Source organism: Puntigrus tetrazona, unplaced genomic scaffold (genome assembly GCF_018831695.1).
Source record: "Puntigrus tetrazona isolate hp1 unplaced genomic scaffold, ASM1883169v1 S000000001, whole genome shotgun sequence".
Classification (NCBI taxonomy): domain Eukaryota; kingdom Metazoa; phylum Chordata; class Actinopteri; order Cypriniformes; family Cyprinidae; genus Puntigrus; species Puntigrus tetrazona.
In genome coordinates, this window is record NW_025047681.1 from 2,161,016 (window position 1) to 2,182,716 (window position 21,701).

Sequence of the window (21,701 nt, forward strand, 5' to 3'; positions counted from 1 at the left end):
TGGAACCCTTGAAGGGTTAATTGCGAAGTGGCAGTTCTCGTTCTCTGCAGAATATGGAGGTTCACGTGTCAGCACTGAAAAGGAAACCTGGACCGAACTCACTGAAGTGGAAGAACAACTCTCACTCGAGCTGCAGCCAAATCAGAGTTTTTATCTGTGGCAATACAAAATGGGTTTTGGGCAAGAACCTGTGTTGTTCTGTCGTGATTTGAAGATTGACGATGAGCCTAACCTCCAACTGAAGTCCCTCTGCCACCTGCACAATCATAAGAAATATCAGCCCGGGTTTACTCCGAGGATAACCAAGTGCTTCAGTTAAATGCCTGTAGTAGCTTAGATGTGTTAAAGCATTGCTTAAAATGTAGCAGAGATTAGGGTGAATAAAGTGAATAAATATCACTTTAATTTTTAATGGTTAATACAATTAAATACTACAACAAAAAAATATTGCTTTAGTTGTTGAAGTGGTTGATTAAAAGTCAGTAAGCACAGCATTTTATATTAATTTGCACATGCTGTACATGTAATTTTCTACATATTTTCACACCTAATTTGGATTATGCTTTCAATATATTAAAGCTACCATAAAGTCTTTGAGGTTTCATTAAGTCTTTGTCTTTACCAAAGTGTTGTGTATGTCTGACGAATCCACACTTTCACATAGCACACATATGCAGAAAACAAAGAATTACGAGAACCTAGAGGATTGCAACTGAAATATGCATTTTTATGATCCATTACAGACTCCATCCATTCAAATAAACCAGGTTTGAGAAAGTTTGTTTATTAAGCTACATTATGGATTATCGATCAGGAGGATAAGAGCATATTATAACAAAGTAGTAATTGGGTGTTAGGAGTTTATTCTGTTTTGGGTCCCTAGTGGCCGCTATTGTGCTTTTTCTGTGATGTCTCTGTTTTTGTTTTTTTTGTCCTTGCCCTACACTGCATTTTCCCGCCATTTTTGATTGCCTGATTATTGTCAGACGTGTTGATCTAATTTACCTGCCTATTTATATTGGGCCTCGGGGGTGAAATGTCACTGAGTCTTCGCTTTAAGTCATGCTGGAGAGTGACCTGTTTTTCTAGTCTTCATCTCTGTCCTTAGCCAGAAAGTTAAGTTTTTTGTGATTATCCTTTAAGTTTTGTTTGTTGCCTTGCATTTTTGGATTTCCACTGTGGATTTTAAGTTAAGTTTTCATGATTTTCTCAGTTCTGCCCTGTGCTGTTTATTGGACTTAATCATTTCTATTTTTTGAATTCTTTTTGATCTTCTGTGGATTCTAAGTTCTTGAAATAAACTCTGAGAAGACTTTTACACCTCTGCACTTGAGTCTCCTGAGTAGCTCACTTTGATTGAACTTTGCCTTTCACACCAGCGAGAAATGATTTGTAGATAATAGGGAAATTTAAACTTTGATATCGATATCATATATACACACACAAACTATAAAAACACTTAGAGAGAAAAAAAAATGAATACATTTAGATATCCAATTAGTGTTATGGCGTGAAAGCGGAAAGGAGCACACAAAGATGTCAGATAAAAATGAATAAATCCACAGTAGGGCAATTCTAGACTGAGGGGTAACAAACACACAAGTACATCGATGAGGCTGGACAAATGAGTAGTTTTCAACATTTTATGCTCTGCAAAAAGAAACCCACTTTGAATTGCTAATTTATTATTATTTCTAATCGTAAAGTTCTTTTAATGATAAGTTCAGTTAATTTTAGGTACCATGAAATTGGTTTGGTTTTTAGCAGGGTCATCGCCATAGTAACTTACGCTCCACAGCTAGCCTTCAGGACAGGTTATGTTCTGGTTTAGAGAGCTTGAACTGTTCAAGTGAAGTGACACATCTCTGATGCAATAAAGCCACTCCCCCAGCTTCTCCAGGGTATTCGCAGGTTTCTAAGAGTTGTATTTAAGACTTTTTAATACTTGGCATGGAGAATCATAACGATACAGAGAAGTTTAGCTAACGAACGACATGCATCATTTGAAGGTACAAAATAATAATTAGGACATTTCAGATTTTCACTATTTTCACTATTCACTAGCTCATTCTGCCATCTTTCACAGGAGTTCTGATGTTTAGTTGTCTTTAAGTTAACTTACCATTCTTTAAGTAGTGTTGAGGCTTTTAAAATGTTTTGTTCATCGGGACAAGGAGCATCTTCTGAAGGGGTCTGGTGGACCAACTGTAAGACGGCAGTCAGAGTTTTATCCAAAGACCATCTTGAATGAGGATGAATGCAAAGAAACAATTGCATTCATGAACCATTCTTCTGATGAGGATGCCATCAAAAAGAAAATGAAATTGACATTTGACTATCGCCAAGCAACATGGTTCTTGACCTATGCAGTCAAGTGATATATTGACAGTCTTTCCACGATTCAAACACATGGTTTTAAGTGTTTATAATCATACTTTCCAACAATTTTACAATGCAGTGAAATGTATACTCATTTCTAAATATGTTTATTCAATGCCCATATGGTTTTATATCCATAATTTTTTGTCATACATTTCTGCCTCTTCTTAGATTGAGCAAAACTTTGTTCTGATGTTTGGAGGAGGAGTGTCAGGCAAGCTACTGGAAAAGTGGACCACTGTATTCAACAAAAAAGTGATTCAGCAGTGCAAAAAGCTTCCAAGCACCAGTGATTTGGAAGAACTACTGCTCGCAGCTGAATCTCCTACTGGTATCTCAGAAGAGGGTGTTAGTTTTTGTAAGTTAAAATTTTGCTAACATAACGTGCGTTTAAACAGGTTGAGACGGCAACCTCTCTTCTATAATACTTCTGTTGCATTTGATCCCACCTTCTGCCCAAGGCCGGAAAAGACCAGGAAAGTGATCCGAGTATTGACACCATTTACAACCCTGAGACTGCTGAGGCAGAAGTACTCAAACATTTGATCAGATTGTTATTGCTGGAGAGGTGGCCACAACATCAGTTTTATCAAATAAGAGCACTTTGGATATGTGTGCATCTGCTGTGCAGATTTAAATGTGTACAACTGCACAATTAAAAGTTGCTGGGTTAAGTCAGTCTGCTATAAATGGTTTTGTTTCAACTATGGAGGAAATAGTTTGAGATTCACAGTCAAGCCCAGGATGCAGCTTTGCTCTGTCTGTCTCCAAATGACATTGCTACTAAAAGGACAATAGAAAGTTCAATTCAGCGTTTGGGAAATCCATTTACTTTGTTCAATTCAGAAGCCAAACAAAAAAATTTGAACCAACTGAAATAGTGCTTGCAGGAGAAATAAAACTACTAGTACATTCGATCAAGTTGTTGTAACAGCTAAATTTGCCTATATTCCCATTTTAGAAACAGTAAAAGTCAACTTAAAAAAAGGAACCGTCCACCGATGGTCAAATTGTTGTTCAGAAGCAACAATTTGGGTTTGAATGTCATATAATCTTGGTGCTTGTTGCGCAACATGCCTGTTATTTGGTGATTTAGTGCAAAGAGATGATAGACACTGGTGTCTTTTGCTCTTACTTCTTCAGACATTGTATTTTCACCAGTCCTTACAGAAGGCATGACCATTTATCTTAAACGTTTAATAATTGAACATCAGCTTTGCAAAAAAATTTTTCCTGAAATAAACCTAATACCAAAACATCACATAATGATACATTACCAACGGTGTATATAAGAAAAACTGGACCAGTTCTGCACATATGGTGTATGAGATACGAATCTAAAACATAAGTTCTTTAAAACAATTAAAGAGCTTTAAGAACATTACTAAAATGCTAGCAAAAAGCACCAGAGTTTTATGGCAATGCATTGGGAGTGTTTTAGCCAGTACAGATTGATTCTTGGTCCAGGGAAAATGGTGGAACTCGGTGGACTTAGAGGTGGCATGGACATAGCTTCCAAACTTGGAGTGGAGATATCAAAACTGGTAAGGTGGATCAAACATCATGGCACAGAGTATCGCGCTGACTTTATTATCTTTATTATGACAATGTACTGTTATGTGGAATACTGATGGAAACCCTCTGTTTTGTTCTAAGTAATCTTCCTGACTTTTCCCAATTCCTTAGCACATCCAATACGACGCAAAAACTTGATGATATAACAGAAACTATGCACTCTCTTTTTTCTAGCTTTAGATACAGTTGCTCCTTTGCACTTAAAAAAGATGAAAGAAAACATTCTGACTCAATGGTATAATGACAACACACGCACCCTAAAGAGAGCAGCCCGGAAAATGGAGCTAAAAAACTCAATTAGAAGTATTTCGTATTGACTGGTGGGAGAGTATCCTGTCATACAGAAAAGCATTAAAAATTGCAAGATCTGATTATTTTCTCTCTTTTAGAAGAAAACAAACACAACCACCGGTATTTAGTCAAAACAGTAACTAAATTAACGAAAAATAAAATGTCAACAGGTGCTAACATTCCCAAAGAGTATAGCAGTAATGACTTCATGAATTTCTTTACTTCTAAGATTGATACCATCAGAGATCAAATTGTAACTATGCAGCCGTCAGCTACAGTTTCACATCACATAAGATCTCTTAGTGTAAGATGGTTCATTTGACTAACAGTATCACCTCTGTTTTGCTTCTTCTACCACAGGATATCCAGTCTGTCTGATGAGTCCAAGACTAGATGGTGGAAGATGTTTCAGTGGTCAACTTCCTTCATCTAATAATTGGATGACCAATTAATCTTATGTTGGCCATATTACATAATTGGTTTATTTTCTAAATATATTAATTTTCCATATTAAGTAGGTAAAATGAATGTAATTTTAATGTGTGCACTGTTCTCGAAGGGGATGGGTCCCACCATGCTGAGTCTGGTTCCCTCTCAAGGTTTTTTACCTCCAAACCTTTGAGTTTTGTGTAAATCCTGTCTGCCTCTCTAGGGTCTTTCCAACCAGGCTTTTCAAAACAGACGTTTTTAATCAAATAAAAATGTTATTAGTTAAACAGGACTGCACAATTAATTCAACAACAAAGTTAAATGTGAAAATTAAGAAATTATACCAAATATTATTATTGTAAAAATTTTAACTATTTTTACAGAACAATTATCTTATTGCAACAGCAATATTTCTGTATTAATTTTTATAACTTTAATAGCGGTAATACATAGTATTTTTTACATTACATTACCAAAAATATTTACTGCTAGTCAATTAAAAGCTATAGAATATAGCTGCTTGGTGGGTCGAGATTTGACACAACAGGTGCTTTTATACATTTTTATAAACATTTTAGGTGAACTGGCAAATCCAACCTTTATTGAACCGTGTATAGTACAGTAAATAAGGTTTTTACACTTGTGTAAATGAAGACTACACTGTAAACTTTGTTTTTATAATTCTTCAAAATTAGACATGGGTTTTACTATTGATCTAATTCAAGATCACAGTGTGTCTGCAAATGCAATATGAAAACTTAACTTCTAAAAGTGTCATTGAAGTTATAAATTATACATATAGAGCAAACTATTGTGCGAGAGGGGATATGTAGTAAGAGTTACAAAAATAATGATGAAATACATGAAAATAATGAAAATGTAGGAAATAAGGAGATTAGTTTTCAAACATTGAAACGTCGAAGAAGTAACGTGGGTGTTGTATCACAGATCTTTAGAAAATAGGAAGGAGGAAGTAAAGTGATGTCATCAGTTTTAACATTAGAGATGATTTTCATTATATTTATTCTGCATTTTGTTTTTGACTGCTGTACATAGCCATGGGAATGAGCAGTTTTGTGTATGTATAATTAATATAAGTTATAAGTTGATCACTTGTCATTTGAAATACGGGAAGTATGTACAATAATTTATTTAAAACAATAATTTTCGTAAAAAATTTCCATCGGGAAGCTATTTGTAGGCCTTACTCTTAATCTGAGTTTATCTTAACTAGCAGTGACGGCAACATGCAGAATCTTTAATTAGACAAATATTTTATATCTATTTTCGCTGAAACAATATTAACTGTATATGACGGTTGACCATCTCAGGTGATTATGTGCGTTAGTGAAATTTGAGTTCATCTTATATGATCTTTTAGACATACTGAAAGCAACAACGGACCGTTTAGCTCAGATTTAACATGTTTTAGTAAATTAAATGTGACTGATAAAACTGTGAACTCACTGCGAGCCAGTGTATTCCATAACATCTCAGGTTACAAATGTAACCATGGTTTCTCTAGGGAACGAGACGCTCCCTTCACAAATGCTTTGGGAACGCCTTCAGCGTGAGCCGCTTTGAACCCACGTGTGAAATCTGTCCAATGGAGGGGAGCCATGTCATGGACGAGATGACGTCACCGACCAGGAAGTATAAAGTCACGCTCTGCGAGGCCGGCGCCTCTGTAGTGAAGTAAGCGCTGGCAGGGGTGCGGGAAGTATGGCATCGGGACACAGCGTCTCGTTCCCTAGAGGAACCATGGTTACATTTGTAACCTGGGACGTTCCTCTTCAGGAACTCGAGCTGCGTCATAAACGCTTTGGGAACGAGATGCCCACGCCGCCATAGTTCCAAGGCCCTGCCTGAAAAGGGGTCCTCAGACCACCCATCAGGATAAGACAGAGGAGCCAGGGGTGGCCCTCATGTCTAGATTGTAAAAACGGGCAAAAGTGGAGGGCGTGGACCACCCAGCAGCGTTGCAGATGTCCCCAAGGGGCACACCGCTAAGATAGGCCTTGGAGGCCGCCATACCCCTAGTTGAGTACGCTCTGAGCCCGAGAGGGCATGGGAGTGCAGAGGCCTCATAGGCCAGTTGGATAGCCTCAACTATCCACCTGCTAATAGTCCGCTTAGCAGCAGCACCACCCCTGTTTGTCGGACCAAAACAAATGAGTAAGTGGTCCGACCTCCGCAGAGACGCAGTTCTGCGCACATAAGTGTCCAGTGCTCGCACTGGACACATGCAGTTGGACTTTTGCTGATCTAGGTCCTGGAAGGGGGAGGACAGAAGGCCTGCAGTATGATTGGTTGCGGTCTAACAGAGGGCACTTTAGGTGTATAACCCACTCGTGGGTATACAAAAGCCTTGGCCATGCCTGCCACTGAGAGGGCCTGTAGATCTCCCACCCTCCGAAGAGAGGTGATGGCGAGGAGAAATGCTGTCTTATAAGATAAGACAGGTAAGGGAACCTCTTCGAGGGGCTCGAAGGGTGCCTTACACAGAGCCTCTAACACACATGTGTCAAACTCACGGCCCGCGGGCCACATCCGGCCCACCTTGTAATCATGGCCCGCAAGATCATTTTACATTATTGTTATTCATGGTCCATCGATATAAAGCGCTGATAACACAATACTGCACAGAACTACAGATCCCATAATCATTATGGCATAATGCAACGCTTCAGCTGCCTTGCCGCGTACTTCTCGCGTCAATTAAGTCTAGCTATTACAAGATATAATGAAGATAGCCGTTAGCCGAAGATACCAGTCACGATGCCAAAAAGAAAAGTTGATTCTGAAAACAGAGCCTTTAATAATCGATGGGAGGCTGAGTATATGTTTAGTGACATTGCCGGTAAACCCGTATGTCTCATTTGTGGAGCTAATGTGGCTGTAATTAAAGAATTCAATATAAGACGGCACTTTGAGACAAAACAAGGATAACCTGAAAGACCTGGATTCAGAGCAGAAGAAACCGAAAGCAGAAGAGTTAAAGAAGAATCTATCATTCCAGCAGACGTTTTTTACCCGTGCAAAATCACAAAGTGAAGCTGCTGTGAAAGCAAGTTTTATCGTGGCAGAGGAGATCACCAAATCAGCTCGGCCATTTACGGAGGGAGAATTTTTGAAGAGCTGCATGATCAAGGTGTTCGACGTGTTATGTCCAGACAAAAAGCAGATGCTGGCAAATATAAGTCTGAGTAGAAATACAGTTACTGATCGAATTTGTGAGATGGCCACTGATCTAAGAGCACAGTTGAGTGAAAGAAGCAAAGACTTTATTGTCTACTCTCTTGCTGTGGATGAAAGTACTGATATGACTGATACTGAACTGGTTATCTTCATCCGTGGAGTGGACTCCAATTTGTGCGTAACAGAGGAAGTAATGGACATTAAATCGATGCACGGGACAACGACTGGAAAAGACATTTTTGAAAACGTATGTCAAAGTGTAACCGACATGAAACTGCCCTGGGACAAACTTATTGGACTTACAACTGATGGAGTGCCGGCTATGTGCAGTGCAAAAAGTGAACTAGTGGGAAGGATGCGAGTGAAGATGCAGGAGGAGAACTGTACTGGTGAGTTAACAGCATATCACTGCATCATACACCAGGAAGCACTATGTGGCAAAGTCCTGAAGATGGACCATGTAATGAGCACTGTAACGCAAACCGTAAACTTTATCCAAGCTAAAGGGTTAAATCACTGGCAGTTTCGGTCCTTTATGCGGGAGATAGATTCAGAGTTTGCTGACATTCCCTATCATACAGAGGTGCGTTGGCTAAGTCGGGGGAAAGTTCTCAACAGAATTTTTGAGCTCAGCAACGAAATCTGTCAGTTCATGGACAGTAAAGGAAAAGACTCCACCATTTTGAGGGAGGAAAAATGGAAGTGTGAGTTGTCGTTGCTGGCTGACAGCTCATCTTAACGCCTTAAATCTGCAGCTCCAGGGACGTGACCGCATGATTACTGACATGTATGACGCAGTGAAGGCATTTCAAGTGAAGCTGCTTTTATGGGAGACACAAATGCAACAGTGCAACTTGCCTCACTTTCCCTGTTGCCAAGTAATGTTGAACCAAGTCAGCACAAATGTGTTCCCCAAAACGGACTTTGCCGACAAACTGAGCACACTACTGAGCAGGTTCGCACGGCGTTTTAGTGACTTTGAAGCACAAAAAAAGAGTTTTGAGTTGCTTTGCAACCCATTTGCCGTCGATGTTGAAACTGCACCTGCGCAGATTCAGATGGAACTGATTGAGCTGCAGTGTAATGGGACACTGAAGGCAAAGTACGACACTGTTCATTCACTCCATCCCTACATCAATGCCTCAGCTCCGTCTTCATGCGGCTCGAACCTTGTGCATGTTTGTGAGCACATATCTGTGTGAGAAGCTCTTCTCAGTGATGAAGATTAACAAAACAGCACACAGAAGTCGTCTCACTGATGAGCACCTGCTGTCCATCCTGAGAATCTCCACAACACAGGACTTTACACCAAACGTAAACGAACTCGTTGCCAAAAAAAGATGCCAGGTATCCGGCTGCGGTCAGAGCATATAATCAGATCAGAGTCATAAGAGCAAAGAAAACTGAATGATTTTAATTGTTATTGCTGAAAAGCACACATTTTATGTATATTTCCAGGTTTTGTAGCATGTTCATATTTCTAACTTGTATAATTTCGACAGGAGATATTTTTAAGGAGAGCAAAATCTTTTGGGATATTTAAGTTTATTTTTTTTATATACATTGACATAGGAGCAAAGGAATTTGAATATTATATTTAACAAGATATTTTTATGAAGAGCAAAAAATTAAATAGAAGTAATTTAAGGTTTAAGTTTGTTTCAGAATAATATTCCTGTCTGTTTTTATTCATATTTATGTTCCAAAAACATTTAGTTTTAGTGTGTTAAATAAATGTTTATCCTGTTCGGCCCGCGACCTAAAGTGTGTATTGAATTTTGCCCCTTGTACAACTGAGTTTGACATCCCTGCTCTAACACCACAACCAAATCCCAGGGGGGAACTCTGGTCCGCACTGGAGGTCTCATCCTCAGCACACCGTGGAGGAATCGTGTAACTAATTTACATGATTCCTCCACGGTGTCGGCTCCCATATTGAGATGCCCAGGAATGTAGGTCGCTCTCAGCGAGTGGATTTTGTCCTGGGACCACACAAGGATCTGGTGCGCCAGCTTGTTCAAGGGGCGCGAACGCAGACCTCCCTGGTGGTTGATGTAAGAGACCACCGCTGTGTTGTCGGTGTGCACCAACACATGGTGACCTCTCAGGTGTGGGAGGAAGTGCTTCAGAGCACGAAATACAGCTAACATCTCTAGCAGATTGATATGCCACCCCTGGTGGTGATCACTCCACAGACCGTGGGCCGGGCGCCCATTCAGCACTGCGCTCCAACCGGTTAGGGATGCATCTGTCGCAAGCGAGATGCGGCGACAAAGAGCTCCTAACATTGGGCCCTGATTCAGGAACCAAGGTTTCCTCCACAAGTCTAAGGCACAAACTGCACGGCGTGACACTTTGATCTTGCGAAGTGGGTTTCCCCTCGGGGAGAACCCCTTGGTCCTGAGCCACCACTGTAGGGGTCTCATGTACAGCAGGCCAAAAGGTATCACGTTGGACGCAGCTGCCATCAACCCCAGCAGTCTCTGATACTGCTTGACAGTGAATGACTGGCCTTCCTTGACTCTCTCGACTGATGTGAGGATCGACTGCACACGAGCAGGAGACAATTGTGCCCACATCGTGGTCGAATCCCACACCACGTGTAGGTATGTGGTCCTCTGAGCGGGACGCAATACACTCTTCTTGGCGTTCAGTCTCAAATCCAACTCCCCCATGTGAGACAGAACAACATCTCGATGTTGAACTGACATCTGCTCTTATTGAGCTAATATCAACCAATCGTCGAAATAATTGAGTATGTGGAGTTGAGGCGATCAAATTCAATGCATTTACATTTGCTGCGTTAACGCTTTTGAAGGTGCATGTATATGCCCCTTTGTGTATTACTGAAGACTTATTATTTGTACTCTTCATCTTTGTGTGCTCCTACAGTTTCCTTTTAGATACCAGTTAGATGTGTTTAAGATGTTTAGGATCTTAGACGCCTGCACTGAAGTCCAGATCAACTTCATGGCCACTGGAGCTGATCGCAGACAGTCACAAATCAAGCTTGCTTATAGTCTCGTGAATCTACTCGCTTCGCTCTTGGTGTGATTTGGCACCTCATGGACGACGGAACAAAAAACTTGTCGGAGCCGCAACTCTTTTTAATACACTGATAATAGCATGCTTTCGAATTAACGTTTTAATTACAAAACAAGGATCTTGAACTTTGCACACAGCATACCCGGTCAGAAAGTCAACGCATTTCCACCCCACCCTGAAAGAGCAGTTCTTTCACTTCCTCAGAAAAACAGTATATTCCTGTAAACGGTGTTAGCTAATCTTAAACCTTCACACGTCCCCAGACATACGGTTTTATCAGCGAGCCAATATTCGTCTAAACTGTCAGGAGACAAAATTTATCTTCTGAGCCTAAGCATCTACTAAATTTACAAAAAGCATTTAATAGCATACAACGTTGATTGTTACAGTTGGTTTTAAATTTAAAAACAGTACTTCCTCTAAAACAGCCGGATAAGGTACTCTCAACTTTAGACGGTAAAACAATTGTAAGGTTGAGTCATGTAAGCGTTTAGGGATACGGGTAAAAAAAGAATTAGCTTTTAATAAACACATTGACAAATTGCTGAAGAAACGAAAACCAAAATTGGAGTTCTTGTATTGTTTAAGAAACTGCTTATTCGAATGTATGTGAATTGGACATCACTGGATATTCCGCCTTGATTCCGTTTCGGAACAAACTTATACGATTCATTCAAAGTGCATGGACGTGTGCGAGGCTTAACTTAAATCATATTCAGCGTAAATTTGTGAATGAATGTTCCGAAGTGAAGTAAACTTTCCCCTGCTCAGGGAGTGGGCAGCAATGAACACCGTGTAGGGACCACGTCGATTGGAACGCGTTCTCTTTTAAAGAGCTGATTATCAGCTGATTATGATTGTGACTTCATGTAGCACCAGGTCCTGGAGAAACGCTGTCTCATTTCACTATGTACTGCACAGCTATATGTAGTTGATATGACAATAAAAAGCCACTTGACTTGACTTGAATCAGGCGTGTTAACAAGGAGAGACATAGAAAATATGCTGAACGGTGGGGCGCGAGGACTGGGATTGAGAACCGTTGGATTGGGGTGACATTATATATGCATCCTTATTAAGGAAATTTGTCTATGTTTAGTTTGTGCTGCAGATTTAGGTGCTCATCACTGTAAACTTTATGAATCAGTGGCATGGTCTTCTCAGAATTAGGAAAATGTGCCTTCTCCTTTGACGCTCTATATTGGCTTGGAGCAATTTGTAAAATGTACTTTAATTAGAGTCTTTGCCATCCCTGGCTACTTTTAAATGTCTTTTGCGGTCTGTTTAAAAGAAGACTTGTACACGTTTGATCTTACTTTTATGATTCGCTTTGTTTTGAAACTGATTTTATGTATAATACAATGTGCTGTTGTTTTGACCAGGTCTCCTTGGAAGAAAAGACTGTGATGTCTCAATAGGATTTGCTGGCAAAACAAAGGATAAATATATATATACATAAAAAAGTCTTGTGTCAGTTTCTTCTAAAAATCGGTTTTGTGACTCATCTTGAAAGTGAAAACATCAGCTGAAAGTGACAATATAAAGCTCTGGAGCGGATGCTTTGTGTTCAGTATCTGTGTCACTCCTCCAGGAGGCATCAGAACCCCTCAGGCAATCTTTAAGTCTTGAAAACAGAATCGGGTAAGTAACAACAGTTGTTCATCTTAAGCTTATTTGAAGTGTTTTGATTTTTAAAGCTGGGAATGGGAATGTCCGAGAACGGACAGATATTTGGAGATTTTTTTTAAAAGACAGTATTAAATGAATCCCTACAACTAATTCAAAGTGTATAGGTCTGAACGATAATGGTCAAACTGATCATGACAAATTTGGTCAAACAAGAAACATCAATGGCTCGTAAAAAACACTTTGGTTGTATGACACTTTCATGTAAGCAGAGCATCGCTGTCGAGAGATCGGTTTTCTTTCCATATGGAAAGTATAGATTCATCACATTAGAGTTGAACCAGTTATGGCAGATGGAGTATTTTGATAATGTATTTCATACTTTGCTGGACCTTGATAGTGTAATTTATCTGGTAGTCAATCCTCCGAGAAACATGTTCACGTGATGATTTTCTTATAAGCTAGAGTAAACTTTACTGTAATTGACGTATTAATGTGTCCTATGGCATAAGTTTACTCTTACATATCAGAAAATCAGTATGTGAACACATGATAGCCTACACAGCTTATGTGTTTTGTTTTTTTGTTTGTACTTAAATTATGGTTATACATCCATCTAGAGGTTACACATAGCATTACAGATGATAAATGCAAAATTTGGCTAATGGGAGCCTACACAGACTTTAAACATTCATGCATTTTATTATATTGTATTATTGCATTGTATTTTATACGTATGTGCGCATGAGTCAAATGAAGATAAAAATGTGTTTTTACATCTGAAGTGTTTATTGAACCAATAAGATAAGAGTAAATCAATAGTCTTGAGTCAAACTACAAGACTCAAGAGTCAAAAAGCTGTCCAAGGGCGTCATGGATACGATTGTAGACCTAAACAAGGCTGGAATGGGTCATAAGACCATCTCCAAGCAGCTTGGTGAGAAGATATCAACAGTTCATTCGCAAGAAAAACCGAAATAACTGTCATTCTCTCTTGGCCTGGGGCTCCATTCAAGATCTCAGCTCGTGGAGTTTTAATGATCACGAGAACGGTGAGGAATCAGGTTTTCTGCAACCACGTCTTTCAATGAAAGCAAACCTTTCCCCTGTTCCTCCCATAACACCTTGAACAAAGGCTACTAGCCAAAATGTTGGTTAATAAATAGCCTGTGATTTAAGGGAGTGTGCAGATGTTCTATTTCAACTTATATCACTTATCTTACATGTGAAAACAATGGGTTTCATTCACTAATAATGGCATGGATTGTTCCGCATTTGTACATTTGTACAAAAGAGCTTTTGTGTATGTGTGGTTTCAGTTGTCTCTACTTTTTCCTGAATTTAGAATACGTTTTAAAATGAAATTGTTGGTGAATTGTGAGTTGTTTTTAAATTATTCATACAAATTTGAGCATACACATGGTTAGTAAACGAGACCCATTGTTTGTGTTGCGCACACTTGCCCTATCCATGTATGGAGTCTTATTAAAGGAACACTCCACTTAATTAATAAGTTGAGTTTTACTGTTTTGGAATCTATTTAGTCGATCTCTTGGTCTGGCCATAGCACTTTTAGCACAGTTTAGCATAAAACATTGAACAGCTTGAAAATTGCAGCTTTGAATTTTTTGCTGGTCACAATATAACTATAGAACAGTCAAGTTTTAAATAGAAAAAATATATATATATAAAGACTCTGTCATTTTTAAACGTGATGGTACTGGTCTAATAGGATTCAATTATCTATCTCCAGACCTCGAGATTGACTCAATGGTTTCAAAAACGGTCAAACTTAACTTTTTTGGAAATAGACTCATTCTCCAACTCCCCCAGAGTTAATAAGTTAAGTGTTCCTAGAGACTTATTAATTCGTGTTTATCACAATAACACCTTGGTGATGTTGAAATAACTGTTTCCGTTTTTTTATTTCAAGACCCTAATTTAAAGAAACATGTCTTGGAGTGATATCTTCTACCCTGGAAATCCAGAAAGAAGGGAAAGGCTTATACGCAAAACTCAAGAGCTTCGATTATTGATGAAAAACAACTTCCGAGCCACCAACCAACTTATCGAGGCTCTTAAGGAGCACTTAGGCTTGTTCTTCAGTCCAGTCATCCTGAACGAGAATGCTACTGTGAAGCAGAACTGTGACGTAATCATTGGACGCATCCGTGAGATCCAGGTAGAAGTGGCGAAGATTGACCAGCGAATGAAGGAGAAGCTGGAACCGACGCTGTATGAGAAACTGAAAAACATGTATCTTCCTGATTATGAATATAAACAATTCTCAAGCATTATCAGTGCAGTTTGTGGTGCTACAGGCCTTGCCTCCACATTTTTAGTTGGTTGGCTAATTACAAATGGATACATTCTGACAAACGTTGCACTGGCATGTGGTTTGCTTGCAACCGGGTTTATGGCCAGTGTTGTAGTTGGGGTGTTATTCATGGGGATCGATATGATTGTAAGTGCCATTCTAGGAAGCATTGAGCGTGATCAACTCGAGAGTGCTCTGGCAGAGTATGACAGGGCTCTGAAAGAATTCAGGCCAGCGTCTGAAAAATATCAGGACAACATAACCTATGTCAAAGTAAGACTTGAGATCACTCGAAGAGTTGGCAATTACATCCACAGTTTTTTCTGATTGTTTTTTTTTTTTTTTTACCATTGTGGATGAGTGTTATATTTTTGGTATTCAGATAAGAGACATGCATTTCTTTTAAATGATTGTTAAATGCTGTATCTAAATCTGTCTGCTACATTCTCTGTATTCGATTAAATAAACCGTTAAAACATTAACCAATGATTTTTTATGTGAAATAAAAAATGTTCAGTGCAAAATCGAAAGGTTCACTTTCAAACATCTTTATCTAGAAGTGTTTATGTGCTACTAAATGCAAGTGCTTTCCTCTTGACCTGCAGAAGGCACCGGAATGCTGTCTGTGCTCTTTGGGAAGAAAGACGAGCTCAAGAAAGGAGAACTGATAAGGTCCACGCAGAGCCTTCACCACTATGTGCACAAATACTTCACCATCACCAAGAGACTGTTGGAGATCCTCAACACTCACCTGAATCAAAGCCCTTGCCCTGCAGTGGAAGCAAATGAAGGTGAAAGCATTGAGAAAAACTGTGCCAGGGTCAGAGATGTTATGTGCCTGATCCTAGATGTTTCTGAGAAGGAGAACAAACATGTTCAAAAGGAGAAACGTGATCTTTATGAGAAGATTACCTTCTCTGGAGCGTCGCTGAAAGAAAAGGCTGTAATGATAAAGGATCTGCATCAGAAGACCATGGGACTCTTGGGGAACGTCTTCGGTCCTGTAGTCGCTGTTCGACTGGCAAACAGTGATCTGGGGAATGTGATGCCTCCAGTGGAACAGCATGAGTTTCAGGCCGTTCTGTCGCTTGCTCTGGGAGATCTGGTGCAGAGCAGTGCAAGAATCACTGAGCTTCTGTGCAGATCAGGAGAAAAGAGCTTGAATGAAGCTGTGCAGTTAGTGGAAGACGTCTTATCTGTTCTGAAGATGCCCTGCGACTCCTACAATGATATTCTGTGTGAAGTGGAGGCCTACATCACCATCTTATCTGAAAACATGTAGAGCACACTTATGAAGACACTCTTCTCTCAGAGAGTGTAGTAAAGTTTGTGTAGTAAAGTTATGTTTGAAGCTGGGATGCTGGTTTGAGCTGGTTTATGGCGGTTCTTTGCTGGTTAATGCTGGTCCTTAGCTGGTCATGGGCAAGTGGCCCAGCTAAAGACCAGCACGAGCCAGCAAAGAACCAGCTTAAACCAGCATCCCTGCTTGAAAACATAACCATCAGCATATGCAGTTTTTTCAACAGGACTCTAAATAATAACAATAAAAACAGTGGTTAAAAACAAAAGTCATGTTATGTGCTTTTCAACATTCTTTTATTTGTTCAGATATATATAAAAAAAGATAAACAGTAGTATATTCTTAAAGGAAAACTCCACTCTTTTGGAAATAGACCCATTCTCCAGCTCCTACAGAGTTAAAAGGCTTTGACGTTTTGGAATCTATTCAGCCATTCTCCATATCTGGCGATAACACTTTTAGCATAGCTTAGCATAGACCATTGAATCTGATTAGACCAGAAGCATTTCAGTTCAAAATGATCAAAGATATTGATATTTTTCCTTTTTAAAACTTGACTCTTCTGTAGTTACATTGCAACTTTTCAATTTCTGTTGGTCTTAGGTTTTGTCATATTATGAGAAAATAGTTTACTGTTTTTTTTAGCAGTTTTGCTAATAAATAAAGTGGGGGTAACGCTTCAGAATACAGATCCTTTTTTAATCAGTAACTACACAGGAACAAATCAATAACGCATTATTAACAATGCAGGAACCTAACTGTTAACTAACAAGAAACTCTGATTAACAAATTAGTAAGTAATAGCACAAAGATGACACTAGTAGTTTACTATTAACTAACTAATAACTACAATTTTTTTATTCTTCCCAGAGAACTAGTGAGAAAGTTTCATAATTCACCCAAAACTAAACAATAAGTAATGCATTTAATGCAATTAATTTTAATTACTTCACAAGACTGTTACATTATCAGTAACCTAATAGCAGACTTGTCCTATTACTGTTTATATGTGACATGCTATATAAAATCTGAAAATATTTTGTGTATGCGTATGACAAGCAATGTGTATATGTACTGAACAATAATAAAAGCAATTCTAAATATGTGTGCAATTTTAAACAGCTTATAATGTGGATGACAATGAGAATTCAGTCTTTACAATAAGACACCTCACAACTTTCACTTTCACAACTGCTTTATAGAATTTAGCTAAAAGAATCAACAACAAACAAAATAAAGCAATATAAATAATTCTATTCTAATGGTTTCCATTAAAACACCACAATGCACCATTAACTTTAGCAAAAATTCCTTTTGTAGTGTGTTTTGGGCATTTTTCCAATAGGATTTAACATCCCACCAATAGAATCCATCACATACAATATCACCCCATTATACTTTCCGTTAAAACCAGCATAATTCCAATTATATCCACATATCCATTTTTTTCCTGTAAAAATATGATGCTATATATGTCCAAGATTACGAGGGGAGGAAGCATAGGATGTTCGTTTTACAGTAAAAAGCTGAGCAATCAAAACAAAAAAATTGTTAATAAATAATGTTATGAAATATTAATAACAGCTTCACTTGAAAAATACGTTTTGATGATGAAAAAATGGATGCCGGATTTTATTTACGTTATTTAACCATTTACAGGCAATAATATTAAATCGGCTGTAATTTAAACAGACAACAAAAAAAAAAAAAAAAAAAAAAAAAAAAAAAAAAAAAGGCGCGATCATGGAACGTTGGAGGTGGGGGCTGTGTGACGTCACAATAATATTCCGCGTTCGACTGAAAGTGCTCGCGCGGTTCGTCAGTCGTTACACATTCATCCAAATGGCTCCGTTAAAGGTAAGTCTGCTTTTTAAAAAGGTTTTTAACGAGGCCGAGGCGGTTTACTTACTAAACATATATTTTTAATGACTTAATTTTTCCACCATTCCACCGCCGATAGAAAAAGGCACTTGTTTGACGACAAATACCATCAAATGTTCAACCTGTGCTTCTAAAAACTGGATCACATAACCTGTCTATGCATATTATGCAAATCTGTATTCATTCTTAAATTCGTTTAAACATATAAATAGGCTGATTATTCTTAAAGCCGGTGTAAGACATTAACATATTCTCTAACTGAACTTTTTATGAACAGATCATAAAGCTAAGTGTTAATGCTATGTTTGTCCTTCCAGAAATTATTGCAGCACATCCACCAGTCTTATGAAAAAATTAATAAAAAACCCAAAAAGGTGAAGAAAAAGAGGGTCAAGATTGCGCAATGTTCTCCAGTGGATGTGATGGACTCGTCCGGCGAAGACCATGACGAACCGACTTCATCATCAGGAAAACGCAGATTTCAAGGTCTGCGCTGCTTTTTTGGCAGAATGCTGTCGTTCTTCCACGCGTCCTCGTCTTCTGAGTCGTCGTCGTCGTCGTCGTCTTCCATCCAGACTCAGGAGACCAGCGACGACTCGAGTGCGGTCGGCAGATCTTCACAAGAGCCTCAAGAAGCAGATCTGCTGAGCGCCAGCTCGGAGAAAGCAGCAGTTGAAGGTTAGAGATTTCTCTTACGTACGATTTTTCCTACCTCCAACATCAGGGGGTTTTTTAGCTCTGTGTAACAATCGTTAAACGTCCGATTGTCCAGGATCTACTTCGTGAAGCTTGCCTAGTTTGTATACCTTTATGTCCCTAATAAAACTTTTGTGACAAAACGCTGAGAAAAACATTGTCTTCACAGCAGTAGTTGTAGACGGTTCCTCCATCAGATCCTCAGAACAAAACCAGTCTCAGCTGCAGACCGTGATTGAGGAGACTGAACCCATCACAGGTAAGATAGGAAGAAGTTCTCCAGCTTTTCTTCTACTTTTGCTTCTTCTGACCTCTGAAGGCTCTAAAATAAAGGTGCACTCCTGTACCGTGATTGTTTAAGAAACAGGTATATAAACAACAGAGCATTCCTTGTGTTATTTCTTCTCCTCAGCAGTTGAAGGTTCTTTCGGTGTTGATGGTTCTTCTACATCTGCAGACAGATTCTTTGCTCAAGAGTTCAGGCAGACAAGAGGTGAGAGAAATAATTATCTGCATTTATTCATCCAACTCTGGATGTATATGTCTTCTTACCTGTTTTGATACCAGATTGTATTTCTGAAATATCCTGAATACAGTCTGAAGTTCTAGTTTAAACAAACATCTTACAGCACGACTACAGACATCAGCGAAGACTGATTATTAATTTCTTTACAGATGCAGACGCGGCTCTGACCTTTGAAACCATAGATGCTATTGATGCTGAGTGGTGGGCATTTGGAAAAACTATTTTTTAATTAATTATGCATGTATTTCAAACTATATTCACGTAAATGTGTAAATATATTGAAATTGAAAATATGAATATAATTTTTAAAAGATTTATAATTCTAAGTATATTTTGTGCCACAATGCAAGAAAAAACAGTATTGGTTAACACACATATGATGTTTTCCCTAGCCCTCGAGACTTGCTGGACATTTCAGGAGTCCAGTGGCGTGGTCTGTACAAGGACCCTCTGATGGAGCTGCTCAGGTCTTTGTCAGAACCAGAGGAAGTGTCTGAGAAGAGGTCATCTAAGGAGGAGGACGTCGATGCTGATCTAGCTGCACTCGGGTAAAAAATGACTCTATTATTACAAACTCTTTTGCAAAACTAGCCTCACATATTTATGCAGAAACCTCTGTTTAATGTTTCATCAAGTCTGTCCACTAACGCTATCCCGTTACAGTCTTCCAAATCTAGGAAACACGTGTTATATGAACTCCGTCATTCAGTGCCTCTTCAGCGTTTCTCCCTTCAGAGAAGATCTGCTCTCGCAGCAGGAGAGTCACGCGGACAGCTCCACGCTGATCAGGTAACGTTCAACTAATGCTAACGCTTCCTATGCACAGGTTTTTCCCATCAACAACATGCAACAAACACATCTCAGAAGTAGACACCTTTTGATAACCGAAGAATGGTCGAGTAAAGGATTATTTTTGTCTTCTTTGTGCAAAAAAAAGTATTCTCTTAGCTGAAATTGAGCCACTGATGTCACATGGACTGTTTTACCGATGTTTTTAGTACGTTTCTGGTAGTTTTGTTGCTGTTTATTGAGGGTCAGATCTCTGATATCATCAAAAATATCTTAATTTGTGTCCGAAGATGAATGAAGGTCTTACGGTTTTGGAGTTTTTGGGCGAACTAACCCTTTAATGCGTTTCTTGCCAGAGCGTTGTCTGACCTGTACATGAGCCGGATGGACAGCAGTGACTCTGACCTGAAGCAAACACACCTGGCTAAAGTCAAAAGCTGCATTGAAAGTCACTATTTTGTTTTCAAGGGAAACAGACAGCATGTGAGTACGCTTTAAACCAGGCTCCTTAACTAGATTGATTAGGACTTGCTTGTCTCACACCTGTTTTTTAAACCAAAACTCAATGACATTGAAACCAATTGAGCTAATATCAGATTGGGCTTGTAATGCTTTTCGGAAACAAAGCCCTGATCTCTTTAGCAGTGAACTATTGTTATGCACTCTTGGTAACTGTTAAGCTGTGTATGAGTTGGATTCACCTTCTCCATCTCCTCTCAGGACGCACACAAGTTCTTGATGGCTTGCCTGTCCTTTCTGAAAGAGGAAAGCATGAGCTTGAGATCGTCTCATCCCTCTTACACCTGCCCCGTGTCCAATATGGAGTTCAAGCTCAAAAACGAGCACACCTGCAAAAGGTAATTTAATGCCACCGAAACATGAATGCATTCTTCTCGTTCAGAAGAAGCTTAACCTTCTAATTGTGTTTCGTCAGCTGTGGCCTCAAGAAGAGTTTCACAGAGGAATCAAACTGCCTCTCGCTGAGCATCAAGCCTCACTCGAATCTCGCAGACAGTCTGCAGCTGTACATGAGCGTGAGTATCAGCGCCGGAGTGATATCCTTACACGAACGGGAGCCTCTCTTGTCTCTGATCCGCCCATGTCTGCGTTTGTTGTCTTCAGGCGTCGCTCATTGATAGCATGTGCAGTCTGTGCGGAGAAGTCCAGGCCTCCAAGACCCTGAAGTTCCTCACTCTTCCTCGGTACGACACGCTTCTGATCAGGTAGAGATCTGGAGAAGAACCAATCGTGAGCTGATCTGTAACGTCTGGTCACTCTCTGCAGGGTCCTGGTCCTTCTGGTGAAGCGCTTTGACTTTGTGTCCTCCACGATGAAGGCGAAGACTTCACTGGAGATCCCAGAGGAGCTGACGCTGTCCTGCGTTAAAGGTGCACGCTGCTGTTTATCAAACATCTGCCCTCTGGTGGCCACTTACAGAATCATATAACTTGATGTCAGTCTCTCTTTGCTGATTTGATCTGTGATCTTCAACAGAGAGAACAGAGCAGCCAGCTGAAAACAGCAGAGCAGGCAGACGTTCACTTCTCCAGAGAATATTCAGGAAAAAGAACAGAGTTGCTCCACAGGCACCGCAGGAAAGAAAGAGATGGATGAATGGATAGACAGACAAATACACAGATAGGTAGAGG

At 39.5% G+C, this 21,701-nt stretch overlaps 1 protein-coding gene and 1 pseudogene across 2 annotated transcripts; both read left to right on the forward strand.

The window, feature by feature from the left end:
* The first annotated feature begins 7,452 nt into the window (after window positions 1–7,452).
* LOC122331477 lies at window positions 7,453–9,246 on the forward strand (annotated as a pseudogene).
* Window positions 9,247–12,477: 3,231 nt separating this feature from the next.
* LOC122331483 (single-pass membrane and coiled-coil domain-containing protein 3-like) lies at window positions 12,478–17,266 on the forward strand. Of its 2 annotated transcripts, none has more exons than XM_043228925.1 (2): window positions 12,478–12,558; window positions 14,477–15,447. In XM_043228925.1, the coding sequence occupies exon 2, from the start codon at window positions 14,495–14,497 to the stop codon at window positions 15,185–15,187; it is 693 nt and encodes a 230-aa protein (XP_043084860.1). In that variant the 5' UTR covers window positions 12,478–12,558; window positions 14,477–14,494; the 3' UTR covers window positions 15,188–15,447. The 2 variants fall into 2 exon arrangements, with proteins under 2 accessions (XP_043084860.1, XP_043084861.1); XM_043228926.1 differs by lacking the exon at window positions 14,477–15,447 and adding an exon at window positions 15,466–17,266 and having other exon boundaries at window positions 12,492–12,558.
* Window positions 17,267–21,701: the final 4,435 nt, after the last annotated feature.